Source organism: Piliocolobus tephrosceles, chromosome 1, assembly GCF_002776525.5.
Source record: "Piliocolobus tephrosceles isolate RC106 chromosome 1, ASM277652v3, whole genome shotgun sequence".
Taxonomy (NCBI): Eukaryota; Metazoa; Chordata; class Mammalia; order Primates; family Cercopithecidae; genus Piliocolobus; species Piliocolobus tephrosceles.
Genome location: NC_045434.1, coordinates 212,104,188 through 212,125,275, shown reverse-complemented (window position 1 = coordinate 212,125,275; position 21,088 = coordinate 212,104,188). Strand labels below are relative to the sequence as shown.

The window sequence follows — 21,088 nt, the reverse complement described above, 5'->3', positions numbered from 1 at the left end:
TGTGCTGGGTGGCACCATGGGGCAGGGTTCTGTGCTGGGTGGCACCAAAGCAACAGAAGGGGAGGGAGGGAGGAAGAAACAAAGGGAGAAAGTAAAGGAGGGAGGGAAAGAGGGAGGGAGGGAAGGAGGAAGCCAGGCAGGGAGGGAGGGAGGGGGGAAAAGGGGAAAGGAGGGAAGAAGGGAGTGAGGGAAGGGGGAACAGAAGGAGGGAGGGATGAAGGGAAGGAAGGAGGAAGAGAGGAAGGAAAGGATGGAAAGAGGGAGGGTGGGAAAAAGGGAGGGGAGAGGGAGGGAGAGAGGAAGAAAAGGACGGATGGAGGGAGGGAGGGAGGGAGGGAAGGAGGGAAGGAGGGAAGGAGAGAGAAAAGAAAAGACAGAGGGAGGGAGGGAGGGAAGGAGAGAGAGGAAGAAAAGGACAGAGGGAGGGAAGGAGGGAAGGAGGAAAGGAAGGAGGGAAGGAGGCAGGGAGGTAAGGAGGGATATGGCAGCAGGTCAGGTGCTCCCTTCCCTCCATGCAGCTGCCCACTCCTCCAGCAGAGGGACAGCACCCCACACTTCAGTCAAAGGGATCAGCTGCACTCCTGTGTGTATACTAAAGGACCGAAAACCTATGTCCACACAAACACCTGTACAGGAATGTTCGCAGCAGCATGACCCATAATAACCAAAAAGTAGAAGCAAACCAAATGTCCATCAGTGGATGAACAGAGAAACAAAATGTGGTCTATTCATAGAATGGAGTAATATCCACCAGTAAAAAAGTAATGAGAGGCTGCTAGGCACCTAACACAGGTAAACTGTGAAATCATCACGATGGAAGTGAGACGCCCATCACAAAAAGCCACAGTGTATTTACATGATTATCCAGAATAGAGAAATCTGTAGTGGCTGCCAGGGCTGGGGAGTGGAGGAGACTGAGGGGTGACTGCTACTTGGTGCAAGGGTTCCTTTTTGGGGTGACGAAAATGTTCTGGAGTTAGACAGTGGTTGGCAGGTGCATGGTTTTTGGCCAACATTCTAAAATTCAATGAGCTGTACACTTCAAAAGGGTGATTTTTGTGGCATATGAATTATCTCCAAAAAAGAAAAAAGAAAGAAAAAATATTATATATAAGAGTAACTGTGCTTCCCCCATGAAAATATCCAAAAGGAAAATACTGACTTATCTATCCACTATGGCAAATACAACCAAGTTACCACTATAGCTTGGATTTAAATTGCTTTTCTATACAGTTAAAATATATACATATCACAACATACAATTTTTGTACATCAGCAAAAAACCTGAGAATCTCTAAAAAATAAACCTGTATAAGTATTATTTCATCTAGAATATCTTAATCCCAGCACTTTGGGAGGCCGAGGCGGGTGGATCACAAGGTCAGGAGATCGAGACCACGGTGAAAACCCCGTCTCTACTAAAAATACAAAAAATAAGCCAGGCGCGGTGGCGGCCGGCATCTGTAGTCCCAGCTACTCAGGAGGCTGAGGCAGGAGAATGGAGTGAACCCGGGAGGCGGAGCTTGCAGTGAGCCAAGATTGCACCACTGCACTCCAGCCAGGGGGACAGAGCAAGACTCCATCTCAAAAAAAAAAAAAAAAAAAAAAAAGAAATATACAATAAAATTAAATAAAAAAAACAGTAAGAAAAAAAGGTATTTCATTGATACGACTTTTTCCTTCAAAGTTAACACTCCACGTGTATTTCATTTCTTATTTCCTTGTGAACTTCGTGCAGTTACATATGTAGCTACCGCATCATAGCAGACAGCCTTCCTGTCTGGGCTGGAGCCCTGCCTCTGCACCACCGACCAGCTACATACCCAGAGCAACAGCTTAACTATTCTATGCCTCCGGTTCCTGCCTTTAATGCAGAAAAGTGTATTTACTATCTTATGGTTATGAGGGATTAAATACAAATTTATATTTGTACAGTACGTAGAGTAGTGCCTGGGATATTGCTATGCATGCTTTATAAGTGCATGCATTATTGGCTGGGCATGGTGGCTCACACCTGTAATTCCAGCACTTTGGGAGGCCAAGGCGGGCGGATCACCTTAGGTCAGGAGTTCAAGACCAGCCTGGCCAACATGGTGAAACCCTGTCTCTACTAAAAATACAAAAATTAGCTGGGCATGGTGGCGGGCACCTGTAATCCCGGCTAATGGGAGGCTGAGGCAGGAGAATTGCTTGAATCTGGGAGGCGGAGGTTGCAGTGAGCCAAGATTGCACCACTGCACTACAGCCTAGGCAACAAAGCAAGACGCCATCTCAAAAACAAAATAAATAAAATAAAATACAAAATAAAATAGTGCATCAATTATTAACAACATAGTAGGATCATGCTGCACGAACAACAGGACCGCTGATACTTCACAAGGCAAAGGAGGACCTGAGGGGGCAAATACTGAAGCCTGAACTGCAGTCACTTCCTGAAATGCATTAAATGTCAGAAATGTATATAAAACTGCTAAAAACATAAGCTAAGTAATTCTGTTAAAATGATCTATCCACTAGCACTTTTCAAGGCCAAGGCAGGTGGATCACCTGAGGCCAGGAGTTCGACACCAGCCTGAACATATTGAAACCTCGTCTCTACTAAAAATACAAAAATTAGGACGGGCATGGTGGCTCACACCTGTAATCCCAGCACTTTGGGAGGCCGAGGCAGGCGGATCACAAGGTCAGGGGTTCGAGACCAGCCTGGCCAACATGGTGAAACCCCGTCTCTAGTAAAAATACAAAAATTAGCTGGGCATGGTGGCGGGCGCCTGTAATCCCAGCTACTCAGGAGGCTGAGGCAGGAGAACTGCTTGAACCCGGGAGGCGGAGGGTGCAGTGAGCCAAGATGGCGCCACTGCACTCCAGACTGGGCAACAGGGCAAGACACTGTTTCAGAAGAAGGAAAAAAAAAAATCTAGGGAAAAAAACAAAAATAATCACCCCAGCAACTGGACAAATGCTGTGTGTGTGTTCCCGGCATGGGGTACTGCCTCTACTGTCCTTTCCATCAGATTTCTCTCTGAAAATCAATAAACACACAAAACAACTTGGGAGGCTCTATCTTTACAGCACAAGCTGGTTCACAGGTGAGGCTGCTGAAAATGTGATGCGGCTCTTAAACAGAATGAAGTACAAATTTATTTTTCAAACAGCTCTTCAGAAACAAACTCATGTTTATTTCCCTCAACTTACTATAGTAAAATTAACATACATTTCATACAAATTCATCCAATTTTTCTTATTTGTCCCTAGGCAAACAGAACAGTCTTTTTTTTTTTTGAAACAGAGTCTCGCTCTGTCGCCCAGTCTGGAGTGCAGTGGCACAATCTCGACTCACTGCAACGTCCGCCTCCCGGGTTCATGCCATTCTCCTGCCTCAGCCTCCTGAGTAGCTGGAACTACAGGCACCCGCCACCACACCTGGCTAATATTTTTATATATATATTTTTAGTAGAGACAGGTTTTCACCGTGTTAGCCAGGATGGTCTCAATCTCCTGACCTGTTGATCCGCCCACCTCGGCCTCCCAGAGTGCTGGGATTACAGGTGTAAGCCACTGTGCCCAGCCAGAACACTCTTTAATATGAGAAGTTTTTGTTTGTTTTGTTTTCTGAGATGAGGTCTTGCTCTGTTGCCCAGGCTGGAGTGCAGTGGCACAATCACAGCTCACTGCAGCCTCCACCTGCTAGACTCAAGCAATCCTCCTGCCTCAGCCTCCCACGTGCTGAGATTACGGGCGTGAGTCACTGTGCCCAGCCATGCAGGAGAAGATTTGATCTGGAAAAATATGCGAAAATAACTCTTAAAAATTAACTTTACAATGTCAATTCCAACTCTGAGGCAGAAAAAAGGTGACACAGTCCATTCTCTATCAGTTAAGGACCCAATGTGAAGCCAGAACAGCTCTGACTTGGAAAACGCTATTAAATGTTATTATAGTATGAAAATCTCCAAAGCAATGCTACAGGTATGTCTCTATAAAGATGGAGGCTACAATCTTATGAAGTAACTCAAGTTAAAAATTCACTGAAGGTAAAATCTATGCCAAAAGCATGCCTCTATAAAGACTGCTCAACTTCTTCAAATAAGTCTTCTCACGACATGGAAATCTAGGTAATGCAAGGAACCCCTGGCGCTGTGATTCTCTGGCTCCACACCACTCAAGGACCAGCAGCACCTACAAGCAGGTGAGAAAGGCAGAATCTCAGGTCCTCCCAGACCCGCTGTCTCTACATTCCTCAGGTACTCCGTGTGCACACTAGAGCCAAGGATGCACTGGTCTAGGTGTTATCTGGCTACATTAAGACAAAGAAAAAAATGATGCAATGAGATTAAACAGCTTGCTTTTCAACTATAAGAACAGGCCTTTTTGTCAGCTACCCCAACTATTAAAAGGAAAAAAACAAAAACAAAAAAACATGGTACAAAGGAGCTACAAATAACCCTCAGCTATGGAGACATTTTCAGAAACGCTGAGTATTATCCAAATGGGATGTGCGGAACGCTTCCTGACCGGGCCAGATTCCTCAAGAGTCTGTGAAAACCCCCGTTCCTACCTGCAAATCGCAGAGGCGCATCTTTGTCCAGCGCGATCAGAGGGGGGTCGAGAAGCACCGCGTTGTCGTTCTCTGTGACTATGCCATGGTAGGTGGGCTCCAGCCAGGGCTTGTGCTTGTTAACTGCATTTAAAACAAAAGAAGAAAATAGACGAGGTTAGAAAAAGTATTTTCAACTCCACTACTTCTGAAGACATACACTTGCTATAAAATAATAAAACTCTCATTAGGCTTGAAGGCAGTGCTCACAGTTCTGTCGCAAAATTTGGTATCAAGACCCAAATGAGATGAAATTCTAAATTCCAGAATAAGTAATGTAGAAATTATCCGAATCCATGAAGCAACTAGAAATAAGAAATAAATTGCTCTAGAAATCAAGAAAAAAAAAAGACTGATGGCTACAGAAAGCCTATCTCCGTTTTCAGTCTATCACTGAAAAGTTACAGAGAATGGCATTTTCACTTCTTTATGATTTTTTGAGACAGAGTCTTGCTCTGCCACCCAGGCTGGAGCACAGTGGTGTAATCATGGCTCACTGCAGCCTCAATCTCCCAGGCTCAGGTGATCCTCCCCCCTCAGCCTCCCAGGTAGCTGGGACTGTGTGTTTGCACCACCACACTTGGCTACTTTTGTTTAAACTCTTTGTACAGACAGGCTTTCACCATGTTGCCCAGGCTGGTCTTAAACTCCTGGGGCTCAAGTGATTTGCCTGCCTTGGCCTCCCAAAGTCTTGGGATTACAGGCGTGAGCCATGGCACCTGGCCCCAGTATTATTATTTTTTTCTTTTTTTTCTTGAGACGGAGTCTCGGTCTGTCGCCCAGGCTGGAGCACAGTGGCCGGATCTCAGCTCACTGCAAGCTCCGCCTCCCGGGTTTATGCCATTCTCCTGCCTCAGCCTCCCAAGTAGCTGGGACTACAGGCGCCCACCACCTCGCCTGGCTAGCTTTTTGTACTTTTTTAGTAGAGACGGGGTTTCACCGGGTTAGCCAGGATGGTCTCGATCTCTTGACTTCGTGATCTGCCCGTCTCGGCCTCCCAAAGTGCTGGGATTACAGGCTTGAGCCACCGCGCCCGGCCTATTTTTATCTTTTTTCTCTGTTGCCCAGGTTGGAACATAGTGGTACGATCTCAGCTCACTCACTCATTAAGCCACCGTGCCCAGCTGCCCAATATTAATTTTAAATTCGTATTACTACCAATAATGTAAAGCAAAGATGCAAAACGCAATAAAGTATTAAAATAAAACTAAATGCAGAATTTCAGAAAAACCCACCACTTGACTGAAAACAAGAGTATTTAAGAATAATCCATCCGGGCATGGTGGCTCACACCTATAATCCCAGCACTTTAGGAGGCTGACGAGGGCGGATCACCTGAGGTCAGGAGTTCGTGACCAGCCTGGCCAATATGTTGAAAACCTGTCTTTACTAAAAACACAAAAATTAGCCGGGCGTAGTGGCACACACCTGTAATCCCAGCTACTTGGGAGGCTGAGGCAGAATCGCCTGAACCTGAGGTGGAGGTTGCAGCGAGCCAAGATAGCGCCACTGCACTCCAGACTGGGCGACAGAGCAAGACTCCGCCTCAAAAAAAAAAAAAAAAAAAAGAATAATCCATTTTAGAGTTAGGCTTGGGGTCCAATTCCAGTCTCCCTCTATTATGAGCTGCGTGACCTTAAGCACATTAACTTATTACCGGAAAAGTGTCCCAATCCAGCCCCCAAGATGGTGTTACTGGACTTCACACAGTAAGAATTCGGGGCAAGTCCATAAAGTGAAGGCAACTTTATTAAGAAAGTAAAGGGGCCGGGCGCGGTGGCTCAAGCCTGTAATCCCAGCACTTTGGGAGGCCGAGACGGGCGGATCACGAGGTCAGAAGATCGAGACCATCCTGGCTAACACGGTGAAACCCCCGTCTCTACTAAAAAAAAGAAGAAAAAAACTAGCCAGGCGAGGTGGCGGGCGCCTGTAGTCCCAGCTACTCGGGAGGCTGAGGCAGGAGAATGGCGTAAACCCGGGAGGCGGAGCTTGCAGTGAGCTGAGATCCGGCCACTGCACTCCAGCCTGGGCGACAGAGCGAGACTCCGTCTCAAAAAAAAAAAAGAAAGAAAGAAAGAAAGTAAAGGAAGAAAGAGCGACCACGCCACCCGCAGAGCAGCCCTGAGGGCTGCTGGTTGGCTATTTTTATGGTTATTTCTTGATTATATGCTAAACAAAGGGTGGATTATTCATGAGTTTTCCTGGAAAGATGTGGGAAATTCCCAAAACTGAGGGCTCCTCCCCCTTTTAGACCACACAGAGTAACTTCCTGACGTTGCCATGGCATTTGTAAACTGTCATGGTGCAGGTGGGTCTCTTGGCATGCTAATGTATTATAATTAGCATACAATGAGCAGTGAGGACGACCAGAAGTCACTTTCGTCCCTATCTTGGTTTTGTTGGGTTTCCGCCAGCTTCTTTATGGCAACCTGTTTCATACACAAGGTCTTTGTGACCTGTGTCTTGTGCTGACCTCCTATATCATCCTGTGACTTAGAATGCCTTAACCTTCTAGGAATGCAGCCCAATAGATCTCAGCCTTATTTCACCCAGCGCTATCAGAGATGGAGTCACCCTGGTTCAAATGCCTCTGACAAACTGATCTCTTAACATACCCCCACCCTCCTCACAGTGATGGCCCAGATCACTGGAGAAGTGCTATCTTGTTCCTTCTTGACTGATACTCTACCAGAACTGCCACTTTTGCTTTTTTGGCCGCTGCAGACCTCACTTCCCTGAGAAGACTAGCCCCAGTCCACTTTGCTTAGCCTAGGGCTTGGCTCCTGGGAGTCAATGTCAGACATCCTCCTGGTGGCCATGAATCCCTCCCTGGGCCCGCAGTACCTCCACACGCACACTGAGGGCGCTGTCCCACACCTCAAATCTTTCCATTTTCCTTGTATGTTCACCTAAAGAGGGTTAACAGCTTCCGGCCGCGTGTGGTGGCTCACGCCTGTAATCCCAGCACTTTGGGAGGCCGAGGCAGGGGGATCACAAGGTGAGGAGATCGAGATCATCCTGGCTAACACGGTGAAACCCCGTCTCTACTAAAAATACAAAAATTTAGCTGGGCGTGGTGGCGGGCACCTGTAGTCCCAGCTACTCAGGAGGCTGAGGCAGGAGAATGGCATGAACCCGGGAGGCGGAGCTTGCAGTGAGCCAAGATCGCGCCACTGCACTCCAGCCTGGGAGACAGAGCAAGACTCCGTCTCAAAAAAAAAGGGTGGGGGGTTAACAGCTTCCATTATAACCTCAGAGTATGTATGAACCAGGGGACTCCTCGATTAAGCTGATCTGAAAAGATGGAAAGAAATGGTTTGAAAATTTTGTTTCCAAGTAGACGGGGTCTACTTATTGAACCACTCAGGTTCTGTAAGTGTGAGTCAATTCAGAAGGATCTTCGTGCAGTATTCCAGGATGTGATGCTACCTCTGCTGTACCTGCACCTTCCCCAGAGTGGCACACGGGGAGGAGGCTCATGCTTATGTGTAAGACTCAGAGTAGGTGTGTGAAGGCTTGCATCTGGAAGGAAGACAGATCAGAACAAAGCTGTCTCCTCTCTTTTTTTTTTTTTTTTTTGAGATGGAGCTGTCACCCAGGCTGGAGTGCAATGGCGCAATCTCAGCTCACTACAACCTCCGTCTCTCAGGTTCAAGCAATTCTCCTGCCTCAGCCTCCCGAGTAGCTGGGATTACAGGCGAGCACCACCACGCTCAGTTTTTGCATTTTTAGTAGAGACGGGGTTTCGCCATGTTGGCCAGGCTGGTCTACCAACTCCTGACCTTCTGATCCGCCCGCCTCGACCTCCCAAAGTGCTGGGATTTCAGGCGTGAGCCACCGCACCAAGCCGCTGCCTCCTCTCTAATTAATGAAACATTTACCAGACATTTGTACACACCACATCCAAGCCAAGAGCAAATCCTTCTGGCTTCACTTTCTGAATAAATTCAGACCCTGGGGAGTGGTTGTTTAATGGGTATGAACTTGCGGTTTTGTGAGATGAAAGGAGTTTGGAGACTGGCTGCACAATGATGGGAATGTACTTGACACCACTGAACTGCACCCTTCAAAATGCTAGAGATGGGAACAGTTTGCTGTAGTTTACATTTTTTTAAAAAATCCACATGCATACGAATACACTGAGACACAGCCATTTCTTATCCTCCTCCTGCTCACCTGAAAGGTCACAAAAGCCAAGTAACCAGCCTCCCTGTTCCCAGTTCTCACTCAGCAACCAGAGTGAAGTTTCTATAACAATGGGTCTTCAACTTTGGGGTCTCAGATCCCTGTACACCAAAAAGTTACTGAGGGCCCCAAACAGCTTTTGTTTAAATGGACTGGTCAGTCAGTCAGTTAATCATCTATCCATCCATCCATCCATCTATCAGCATTTACTACACTGAAAATTAAAACCAGCCCGGGGGTGGTGTCTCATGCCTGTAATTCCCAGTGTGTTGGGAGGTGGGTCAGATCACTTGAGGTCATGAGTTTGAGACCAGCCTGGCCAACATGGTGAAACCCTCCTGTCTTTACTAAAAATACAAAAATCAGCTGGGTGTGGTGACACACACCTGTAGACCCAGCTACTCAGGAGGCTGAGGCAGGAGAATTCCTTGAATCCAGCAGGTGGAGGTTGCAGTGAGCCAAGATCGCACCACTGCACTCCAGCTTCGATGACAGAGCGAGACTCTGTCTCACAAAAGAAAAAGAAAAGAAAAGAAAAGCCTGGGCGTGGTGGCTCACGCCTGTAATCCCAGCACTCTGGGAGCCCGAGGCAGGCGGATCACTTGAAGTCAGGAGTTCAAGGCCAGCCTGACCAACATGGTGAAACCCTCCTGTCTTTACTAAAAATACAAAAATTAGCTGGGCGTGGTGGCACACGCCTGTAGTCCCAGCTACTCAGGAGGCTGAGGCAGGAGAATCACTTGAACCCGGGAGGAGAAGGCTGCAGTGAGCTGAGATCTCACCACTGCACTCCAGCCTGGGCCACAGAGCGAGACTATGTCTCAAACAACAACAACAACAAAAGATAATTTTAACACTTATTAACTCATTTAAAAATGAAACACATTATATAATACATTCACATAAATAATATTTTTATGAAAATAACTTTCTGAAAACATAGCTTACTAAGAGAAGTGGCAACAGTTTTCCGTTTCCGCAAATCTTTGTTGTCTGCTTTCACAGAAGACACCTGGGTTCTCGTCTCTACCCCCACTCCCCCTGCACTCAGCATGCTGCCCTGCTCCCCTGCATATAGTCTCCAGAAAATGCCACAGTGCAGCCTAAGAGAGTGAGAAAAATGTCAAATAATGTCTTAATATTGTTGCAATTCTGCCCTCTCGCATCCTGCCAGGGTTTCAGGGACTCATTATCTCACTCGGGCTCTCTGCTCAAAAGGTCCTTCCTGCTGCTCTCACCACCCTCACTCTGTCCCTCTGTTCCAACACCCGGGGAGAAGACAGCAGGGGAGGGAACTGGAACCCGGGGCCCAGTGGCCTGGGTGGGCCCCGCCTGGGCTCCCAAGGGCCTGCGACCTCAGGGCCTTCGCTTCCTCATCTATAAAACGAGGACAGTAACAGTCCCCATTGCACAGGTCGTTGTGTGATCAAACATGCAATCACAGGTCATTCAAGTAAAATGCTCAGAAGAGTGTCTGGCACCTACCAAGTATCAAAAGGTGGTGGTGTTATTTCTCCCCCAATACACACACACACACACACACACACGGACTGTGAGGAAGTGGCCTTTTCATTCTCTGCTAATTCCCAATACCTGGAACTATGCTCAGCACACACGCAGGAACTATTTGGGAAATGAGTGAATATTTAAGAAACCTTGAACGTACAAATCAGATCAGTTGCCCTGGTTTATGAATTCCCTCACGGAGAAGATAGCTTTGGAGCTGGGAATTCAAAAGATACTGCGAAGGTGTTTCTTAATTTTTGTTTGTTTCTCCAGGTGGATGTTCTGAGCAAGAGAGCTAGAAATCTAGAGGCAACGCATGAAACCAACAGGTCAAAGACATCAGTCTGGAAAAGGTTAAGCTACGGAAGGTTAGATTACAGGGGGACTTAATATGAAATCAAACCCAGACCATAAAGCCCAAAAATAAAATTGTCTTTGAAATCCGTCTTCTCCCCCCATGCATAGGCTGCTCTGAGACAAGAGATTGGCTAAGAAGAGAATAAGGGGCTGGGTGTGGGTGGCTCACGCCTGTAATCCCAGCACTCTGGGAGGCCAAGGCGGGTGGATCACCTGAGGTCAGGAGTTTGAGACCAGCCTGGCCAACATGGTGAAACCCCGTCTCTCCTAAAAAAATACAAAAGTTAGCCAGGCGTGGTGGCGGGTGCCTGTAATCCCAGCTACTCGGGAGGCTGAGGCAGGAGAATCGCCTGAACCCAGGAGTTGGAGGTTGCGGTGAGCCAAGATCACACCACTGCACTCCAGCCTGGGCGACAAGAGCAAAACTCCGACTCAAAAAACAAATTTTTTTTTTTTTTAGTTGAGATGAAGTCTCACTCTGTTGCCCAGGCTGGTGTCAAACTCCTGAACTCAAGCAATTCTTCCACCACGGCCTCCCAAAGTGCTGGGATTACAGGTGTGAGCCACAACACCCAGCTCAGGTATCTTAAAATAAACCACGCTATGATGTAGGCTGGAAGAAGCTTGGAGTTACAGATGTAAGATGGGCCATTTTAAAGAAAGGACTCCAAAAAAAAAAAAAAAAAAAAACTCCATTGTTTGTTACCAATCTTTCATTTTATTTTACTGTATTTTGTTTTTATTTATTTAATTTTTTTTGAGATGGAGTCTCACTGTGTTGTCCAGGCTGAAGTGCAATGAATGGTGCAATCTTGGCTAACTGCGACCTCTGCCTCCCGGGTTCAAGAGATTCTCCTGCCTCAGCCTCCTGAGTAGCTGGAATTACAGACGTGCATCACCACGCTCGGCTAATTTTTTTGTGTTTTAAGTAGAGACAGGGTTTCACCATGTTGGCCAGGCTGGTCTTGAACTCCCGACCTCTGCCTGCCTTGGCCTCCCAAAGTGCTGGGATTACAGGCATGAGCCACAGCACTCGGCCTCCAATCTTCCATTTTAAAGCAAAAATTGCAAGTTCAATTTGCCATTAATAACAATATTTGATTCCAATTTGGCTTCATACTTTAAGATTTTATTAATAAAATTACAAGCACTATAAATACTAAAGATTACTCTAATATTTGAGTCCATAAAACTCTTGAGACTTAAACTAAATGAATTTATGTCTTTATTTAACCCAACAGGATGTAAAAATACCAGGCAGAGCACATTACAGAAAACCCATCATGAGTAGTAATGTAAAATGTGTTTCTGCTGCCTGAATGGAAAGGCCTGCAGCTGAAATGGCTAAGGGTTCAGTGGAAAAATAACTGTGTCACTATGTTCCCAGTATTCCAGTTTTATAATTCAAATTTTCTAAATTGCTCTTAAGCTGGCAGTAGAATGAGATCTGGCCAGTTCCAAAGACTGAACTTTTAAATATTTAATGAGTGATATTTTTAATATTTCATCACATTCAATTTGCATTATAAAACATCTATAGAAACAAGTGACCGATGTTTCTGTCATCACCACAAAAAAATGGCAAAGACAAGAGACTACTGGCCGCAAGTCTGGGAACATGTTACCTATGTCGAAAAGTCTATACCTGATTCATTTCATCACATTCTAGGAGGTTTTAAACAACAAACTAAACTGATTCTCCCGCCTCCTTCGGCCTCAGCCATGGCGAGTAGCCGTGGCAGCGAATTTGAATGCAGTGCAGGAGACCATGGACGGGATGCTGAATGAAAAGTGTGTTGTGCACCTGCATTTTGACTTTGATCCATCACAGGAGGTGTGGAATTTTCCACCGTGGTGTCATGTCAGTGCTTTTAAAGTTTCGGATTTTGGAGCATTTGACACTTCAGATTTTGGGATTAGGAGTATTCAACGTGTACTAATCACACGTTCTGCTTGAGATTTCAAGAATTTAGAATGCTGGCTTAGATATGGAAACTATTTGTGTATGGCTTTATGAACAAGAAATTAACCCAGAAGCTTTATCATCGGTTATTAAGGAGCTTCGCAAGGCTACTGAAGCACTAAAGGCTGCTGAAAATATGACAAGCTGACTTTCTGGGGAAATTCTGACAAGATATGTCCAGCTCTGCAAGATGATTTGAAGACTGCACTGTAGTCGAGAATGTACAATGATACTGAATGCAGCAGTGTAGAAAAATTTTCCTTTTTAAAAGAACTATAAAACCATAGCATTATAAATCAGTGGGAAGTGGCTTACAGAGAGAACTATCAGATGTGTTTACATCACATCTTAATTTTTTTTCTTTCTTTTTTTTTTTTTTTTTTTTGAGACGGAGTTTCACTCTTGTTGTCCAGGCTGGAGTGCAGTGGCTTGATCTCGGCTCACAGCAATCTCCACCTCCCGGGTTCAAGCGATTCTCCTGCCTCAGTCTCCCAGGTAGCTGGGATTACAGGCGTGTGCAACCACGCCTGGATAATTTTGTATTTTTAGTAGAGATGGCGTTTCTTCATGTTGGTCAGGCTAGTCTTGAACTCCCAACCTCAGCCGATCTGCCCACCTCAGCCTCTCAAAGTGCTGGGATTATAGGTGTGAGTCACCGCGCCCGGCTTATTCACTTTTTTTTAACAGCTCTAATGCTTTGACATTACCATGCTCATATTTATGTATTCCTTATTGATGGCTCTGATAGCTTTCATTTTCTAAGCACTCTATCAGAGGCACACATCTGCTGTGCCTGAAGTATAGTGGAACCCATCAGTAGTGACGTGTAGTAGTTATGACTTGTTGACATTTCCACTATAAACTTTTAATTTTGAATTGTTTATGCATTAAAACTGTGGATTTATATTGTACCGGGCTGAAAGCTAACAGAATTTCAGTCACTATTTGTGAATTTAGATTTAGATTCATTATGTATGTCGGAATCTTGTTTTTTAAAATACGAGCATGGAAAACATTTCTTGTAATCTGATCTTTAACAAAAACTATTTAGTTTTTAAACAATTTGTTGGGCAGTTAATAGTGTGAACCAGGGTCATTTTTGTATTGAGTAAAAAATTAAACTTCTACAAACTTAGATTTTAAAAGTAATGACAATGCTTAGGTTAGTATTATTTGTAATTCAAATCATTTATGTTTTCCTATAAATGGAGGCCTAAAAAAATGTATAAAATGAAACATAGCAAACATGCCAAATTCCTGTTTACTTTTATTACATAAAAGTAATTTGAAGCTGGGTGCGGTGGCTCACACCTGTAATCCCAGCACTTTGGAAGGCTGAGGCAGGCGAATCACAAGGTCAGGAGTTTGAGACCAGCCTGGACAACATAGTGAAACCTCGTCTCTACTAAAAATACAAAAAATTAGCTGGGCATAGTGGCGGGCGCCTGTAATCTCAGCTACTCAGAAGGCTGAGACCAGAGAATTGCTTGAACCTGGGATGAGAAGGTTGCGGTGAGCCAAGATCACTCTACTGCACTGCAGCCTGGGCAACAGAGCGAGACTCCGTCTCAAAAAAAAAAAAAACCAAAAAAAAAGGAATTTCAGTGCTTGCCTAATAAATCTTGAATGGTTAGTTAATAAATTATTAGATAGGTGATGTGTTTCAAAAGAAAAACTAAACTTTCAATGGCATAGTATGAATTTAAAATAATGCAAAACCAAAGCTGGCAATCAACCCTTCTGTAAGTGCAGGTTGTAGCTGGGCACACACCTATCATTTTAGGATATGACTCGTTTTTTAGGGTTATGGCAGATTTTAGTCATTAGAAATTATTCGCTTTATAAGTCAAGATGAAAAAATATAATAATCAACTTTAGGATTAACATGAATATAAGCTATGCTGCCCCAGCACATCCCAGCTCTGTGGGCTAAAGAGAGGCTGGGCCTGGGCCAGGCGTGGTGGCTCACACCTGTAATCCTAGCACTTTGGGAGGCCAAGGTGAGCAGATCACCTGAGGTCAGGAGTTCAAGACCAACCTGGCCAACATGGTGAAATCCCGCCTCTATTGAAAATACAAAAATCAGTCAGGCATGGTGGCACATGCCTATAATCCCAGTTACCCAGGAGGCTGACGCAGAAGAATCGCTGGAACCCAGGAGGCAGAGGCTGCAGTGAGCCGAGATTGCGCCATTGCACTCTAGCCTGGGTGACAGAGCGAGACTCCATCTCAAAAAAAAAAAAAAAAACAGAGAGAGGCTGGACCCATGCCTAAGTCTCACAAGTAACAGGGATTCCAGCAGGTTGGCTGCAGAGCCCATGCGCCAACCACAGGTCCCAGGGTGGCCCTGATGTCAATCAACCCAGTACACGAACGGTTCCTTTCCGGTTTATTCACTTATGTGGATGGTTCTTCGCCTACAGTGGTTCAACTTAGGATTTTTTGACTTTACAATGGGTTTATTAGAACATAACCTGATGGTAAGTAAAGTAGCCTTTGTAACTAGAAATCCATGGTTTCCGGTCTGGCGCAGTGGCTCACATCCATAATCCCAATTGGGAGGCCCAGGTAGGAGGACTGCTTTGAGTCTAGAAGTTTGAGAGCAGCCTGGGTGACAAGGTGTGATCCTGTCTCTATAAATAAATGTTTTAAAAAATTAGGCTGGGTGCAGTGGCTCACGCCTATAATCCCAACACTTTGGGAGGCTGAGGTGGGTAGATCACCTGAGGTCAGGAGTTCGAGACCAGCCTGACCAATGTGGTGAAACTCTGTTTCTACTAAAAACACAAAAACTTAGGCTGGGCACAGTGTCTCACACCTGTAATCCCAGCACTTTGGGAGGCTGAGATGAGCGGATCACCTGAGGTCAGGAGTTCGAGACCAACCATGGTGAAACCCCGTCTCCACTAAAAAAATACAAAAATTGGCCGCGTGGTGTCTCATGCCTGTAATACCAGCACTTTGGAAGACCGAGGTGGGTAGATGGCCTGAGGTCAGGAGTTCGAGACCAGCCTGGCAAACGTGGTAAAACCCTGTCTCTACTAAAAACACAAAAATTCGCCAGGCGTGGTGGTGGGTGCCTGTAATCCCAGCTACTTGGGAGGCTGAGACCAGGGAATTGCTTGAACCCAGGAGGCAGAGGTTGTAGTGAGCCGAGACCACGCTATTGCACTCCAGCCTGGGCAACAAGAGTGAAACTCCATCTCCAAAAAAACAAAAACAAAACCAAAAATTAGCTGGGCACGGTGGCAGGTGCCTGTAATACCAGATACTCAGGAGGCTGAGGCAGGAGAACTGCTTGAACTAGGGAGGCGGAGGTTACAGTGAGCCAGGATTGCACCACTGCACTCCAGCCTGGGCGACAGGAGCAAAACTCCATCTCAAAAAAACAAAACAAAACAAAACAAAAAACATTAACCGGCATGGTGGCATGTGCCTGTAACCCCAGCTACTCAGAAGGTTGAGGCAGGGGACTCTCTTGAACCTGGGGGGCGGAGCTTGCAGTGAGCAGAGATTGCATCACTGCACTCCAGCCTGGGTGACAAAGCGAGACTCCATCTTGGGGAAAAAAAAAAAAATTAGCTGGCATGGTGGCACATGCCTGTAGTCCCAGCTACTCAGGAGGCTGAGATAGGAGGAATGTTTCAGCCCAGGAGTTAGAGGCTGCTGTGATCTCACTCTAACCAGTGATCTCACCACTGCAGTCCAGCCCCAGGGAGAGCAAGACTATCTCTAAGGAAAAAAGAAATCCACTGTTTCAAACAAGAGTGTGATGTCTGCCTCTTATCATGACACGTAGGTTGATCACATCTGCCCTTAAATAACAACAGTTAAATATTTCAAGAGACTGTTGGCATCTCACCTATAAATCCTAGATGATGTTGTTACATGTTTTATTTGCATATTCAACTTTTAAACCTTGGTCTATCATAAGAACCTGCAATTAAGGAACACTGCCAGCAGGTGGCGAAAGGTGCCCTTGCACGCTCCAAGTTCTCAGGCTTTGATTTTAAAATCCTGCTATTCCAAAGACGAACTAGTACACCCTTGTCAAAGATGATCTGCCTAGAAAAGTGTCTTAAACTCTATGTTTAAAATCTCCAGCTGATTCTTTTTTTCCTCAAAAAAGCATCTGGAACAGGTAAAATATCCACAGTTTTAAAATAAAAATATAGAAAGGCATTCTCTCTGGGTCTCTAAGTACGGTCCCTAGTCATAAATTCCTTTTTTTTTTTTTTTTTTTTTTTTTGAGGGTCTCGCTCTGTCACCCAGGCTGAAGTGCAATAAAACTACAGTGTGTGCCACCACTCCTGGCTAATTCTTGGCATTTTTAGTGGAGAGGGGTTTTCACCATGTTGGCCAGGCTGGTCTTGAACTCCTGACCTCAGGTGATCCATCATGCCCGGCTAAATTTTGTATTTTTAGTGGAGACAGGGTTTCACCATATTGGTCAGTCTGGTCTCAGACTCCTGGCCTCATGTGATCCGCCTGCCTCAGTCTCCCAAAGTGCTGGGATTACAGGCGTGACCCACTGCACCCAGCTGTAAAACAGATTTTTTAATTACTCTTATTTTTTTTCCCAAAGACTGAACACTTCCAAAGAATCTCTAGACAGATTCTGTATGCACAGGTTTAAGGGTTTCTTCATCAGAATCCCAAATAAACTAAATCTTAAAGTGTTGATTGAAATACCAAATACATAGCTTAGACATTATTTAGATCAGGGTTTCTCAACAGCACGACAGACCTTCTGGGCCAGATGACGTTTAGCTGTGGGGCTGTCCCGTGCATTGTGGGATGTTCAGCAGCAGCCCAGCCTCAAAACCACTGGATGCCCGCAGCCTCCCCACAAAGATGTGCCAACCAGAAGTGTCTCCAGACATTTCCCAAGATCCCCTGGAGGCAATCCTCCTCCCTCCTCCCTTGAGAACCACTGACTCATATCTACCTCGTTAAGGAAAACCGACGATGTCCACATGAACATCACTTGTGCACTTTAAAAAGAGCCACTTTAATAAACTGTGCATCACACTGATGTGAATTTCTTTTTTTTTTTCCAAGTCAGGGTCTCACTCTGTCTTACAGGCATGGGACACCCCACCCAGCTTGAAGTTAATTTTTAAAATAAAAACACATTAACGCCAGGCACGGTAGGCCATGCCTGTCATCCCAGCAATTTGGGAGGCTGAGGTGGGTGGATCGCTTGAGTTTAGGAGTTCGAGACCAGCCTGGGCAAAATGATAAAACCCTGTCTCTACGAAAAACAGGAAAGAAATTAGCCGGGCATGATGGTGCACTTGGGAGCTACTCGGGACCTCCCAGCTACTTGGGAGGCTGAGGCATGAGAATCGCTTGAGCCTGGGAGGTGGAGGCTGCAGTGAGCTGAGATCGCACCACTGCACTCCAGACTGGGTGACAGAGCGAGACCCTGCCTCAAAACAAACAAAAAACCACACACATTAAGTGTCAAATTCTTAAGCTAACAGAACAATTATCTTTTTAATAGTACAGTGAGTGAAACTTTCCCTGCATTTATTCACTTTTCACAGGACAAGCATCATACCACCACATACTGTTACACGCAATGTAGTTATCCTATGAAAGGTGAGGCCAGGCGTGGTGGCTCACGACTGTAATCCCAGCACTTTGGGAGGCTGAGGCAGGTGGATCACCTGAAGTCAAGAGTTCAAGACCAGCCTGGCCAACATGGCGAAACCCCATCTCTACTGAAAATACTAAAAATTAGCCAGGTGTGGTGACGCATGCCTATAATCCCAGCTACTCGGGGGGCTGAGGCAGGAGAATTGCTTGAACCCGAGAGGCGGAGGTTGCAGTAAGACAAGATTGCACCATTGCACTCCACTCCAGCTGGGAGTGGAGTCAATCCATCCAGACTCTGTCTCAAAAAAAAAAAAAAAAAAAAAGAAAGAAAGAAAAAGAAAGGTGAGAGCAGTTTGCAAGCTCTGCACATATGGATCCACTCTCTTGCTCACAAGGCTGGGACACCTGCCTGTCCGCCACCAGGGGGTCTATGGCTGGGTGTGGGATCACCACTACCCAGCTCACAGGGCCTGAGAGCTACACAGGGCTCCTCGTGTTGGGGAGCGCAAGGCATGCATGGGAATGTCATGAGACAAGACCAGGGAATGAGCAGGAGCAGATCGAGAAGGAACCCCCATGTCCTTCTCCGTGGTGCACATCCCACCCTGAACGCTAAAAAGGAAGCAAGGGGACCGGACCCCTGCACATAACCCTCAGGGTGGGATGCCAGGAGAGCCCCGAGAACCAAGTCAGGGGGTGAAGAGGTGGCTGCAGGGCTGAGATTAGAAGGGGAAGGGGCTGGGCTGAGACTGCAGTTTAGAGTCTAGGTATCTCCTGCACACGGAGACAGGGCTGTCCCCAGCTAGAACTGAGAGCTAAGGAGGAATGATGACAGGACAGGAGAATCCAGGGGAAGGGGCTTCTGTTTCCCCCTTCTTCCATCCATCCATCCGTCTTTCTTGAGGCCCAGGTAGTCTTCTAGGTACCAAGAAAATACTGGTGAGTAAGACAGCCCCTGCTCTCTCAGAGCTTGTATCATGGTAGATTAAAATATTAATTTGAAACAGAATCCGCAAAGTAATCCATACTTCTTATAATTCCAACTTTTGAAAGCTTAAAGTGGGCCTTCTAATTTTTCCTCCAAATTCCAAACAAGTTTTTCTAACGTGGGAAATACACAGTACAAAAATTTACCATCTTAATCATTTTTAAGCGTACAGGCCAACAGCATTAAGTACATTCACACTGCTGTCCAACCATCACCACCACTATCCGTCTCTAGAACTTATTTCATCTTGCACCCATTAAATTCTATTTTCTGTCATTATGAATTCGACTATTTGACTAAGGGTCCAGCGTAGTGGCTCAAACCTGTAATCCCAGCACTTTAGGAGGCTGAGGCAGGTGGATCGCTTGAGCTCTGGAGTTCAAGATCAGCCTGGCCAACATGGTGAGACCCCGTCTCTACAAAAAATAGGAAAATTAGCCAGGCATGGTGGTGCCACACCTGTAGTCCCACTTACTTGGGAGGCTGAGGTGGGAGGATGACCTGAGCCTGGGAGGTTGAGGCTGCAAAATGCCAAAACGGTGCCACTGCACTCCAGCCTGCATGACAGAGTGAGACCCTGTCTCAAAAAAATAAAAATAAAGAATATGACCATTCTAGGTTGGGTGCGGTGGCTCACACCTGTAATCCCAGCACTTTGGGAGGCCGAGGCAGGCAGATCAGATCTCCTCACGAGGTCAGGAGATTGAGACCATCCTGGCTAACACGGTGCAACCCCGTGTCTACTAAAAATACAAAAAAAAAAAAAAAAAATTAGCCGGGCATGGTGGCAGGCGCCTGTAGTCCCAGCTACTCGGGAGACTGAGGCAGGAGAATGGCATGAACCCGGGAGGCGGAGCTTGCAGTGAGCCGAGATGGCGCCCCTGCACTCCAGCCTGGGCGACAGAGCGAGACTCCATCTCAATAAAATAAATAAAATAAAATAAAAAAAGATCCATGTCGAGCGAATCTTGTTTGACTTCACTCCCACTCCCAACACTGATTGCATTTATTTTGAAGCAAACATCAGACATCATATAACTTCCCCTCTCAATACCACATCATACATCTCTAAAAGATAACTCTTTTTAAAACTAACCATATCAAGTCCAATAGAGCTTAAAGGTAAAAAAATAAAATAAGTTGGGAGAGGTGGCTCACACCTGTAATCATCCCAGCACTTTGGGAGGCTAAGGAAGGTGGATTGATTGAGCCCAAGAGTTCAAAACCAGCTAAGGCAACATGGGGAAATCCATCTCTAGTAAAAAATACAAAAATTAGCCAGGTGTGGTGATGCATGCCTGTAGTCCCAGCTACGTGGGAGGCTGAGGTGGGAGAATCACTTGAGCCTGGCTAGTAGAGGCTACATTGAGTCATAACTGCACCACTGCACTCCAGCCTGGGGAACAAAGCAAGACCCCATCTAAAAAAATAAAGTAAAATAAATAAAACTAACCATAGGCTGGGCGCGGTGGCTCAAGCCTGTAATCCCAGCACTTTGGGAGGCCGAGACAGGCGGATCATGAGGTCACAAGATCAAGACCATCCTGGCTAACACGGTGAAACCCCGTCTCTACTAAAAAATACAGGCCGGGCGCGGTGGCTCAAGCCTGTAATCCCGGCACTTTGGGAAGCCGAGACGGGCGGATCACGAGGTCGGGAGATCGAGACCATCCTGGCTAACATGGTGAAACCCCGTCTCTACTAAAAAAATACAAAAAATTAGCCGGGCGTGGTGGCGGGCGCCTGTAGTCCCAGCTACTCCAGAGGCTGAGCCAGGAGAATGGCGTGAACCTGGGAGGCGGAGCTTGCAGTGAGCCGAGATCGCGCCACTGCACTCCAGCCTGGGCGACAGAGCAAGACTCCTTCTCAAAAAAAAAAAAAAAAAAAAAAA

The 21,088-nt window shown here is 46.0% G+C and overlaps 1 protein-coding gene across 1 annotated transcript in view; it reads right to left on the bottom strand.

Annotated features, from left to right (window-relative positions):
- The window catches only part of CLSTN1 (calsyntenin 1), a 101,170-nt gene that overhangs the window by 41,089 nt on the left and 38,993 nt on the right, over nucleotides 1-21,088 (bottom strand). Inside the window, exon 2 of the mRNA XM_023215297.3 lies at nucleotides 4,559-4,681. Coding sequence (XP_023071065.1) covers nucleotides 4,559-4,681 — 123 coding nt within the window. The remainder of the gene's footprint in view (nucleotides 1-4,558; nucleotides 4,682-21,088) is intronic.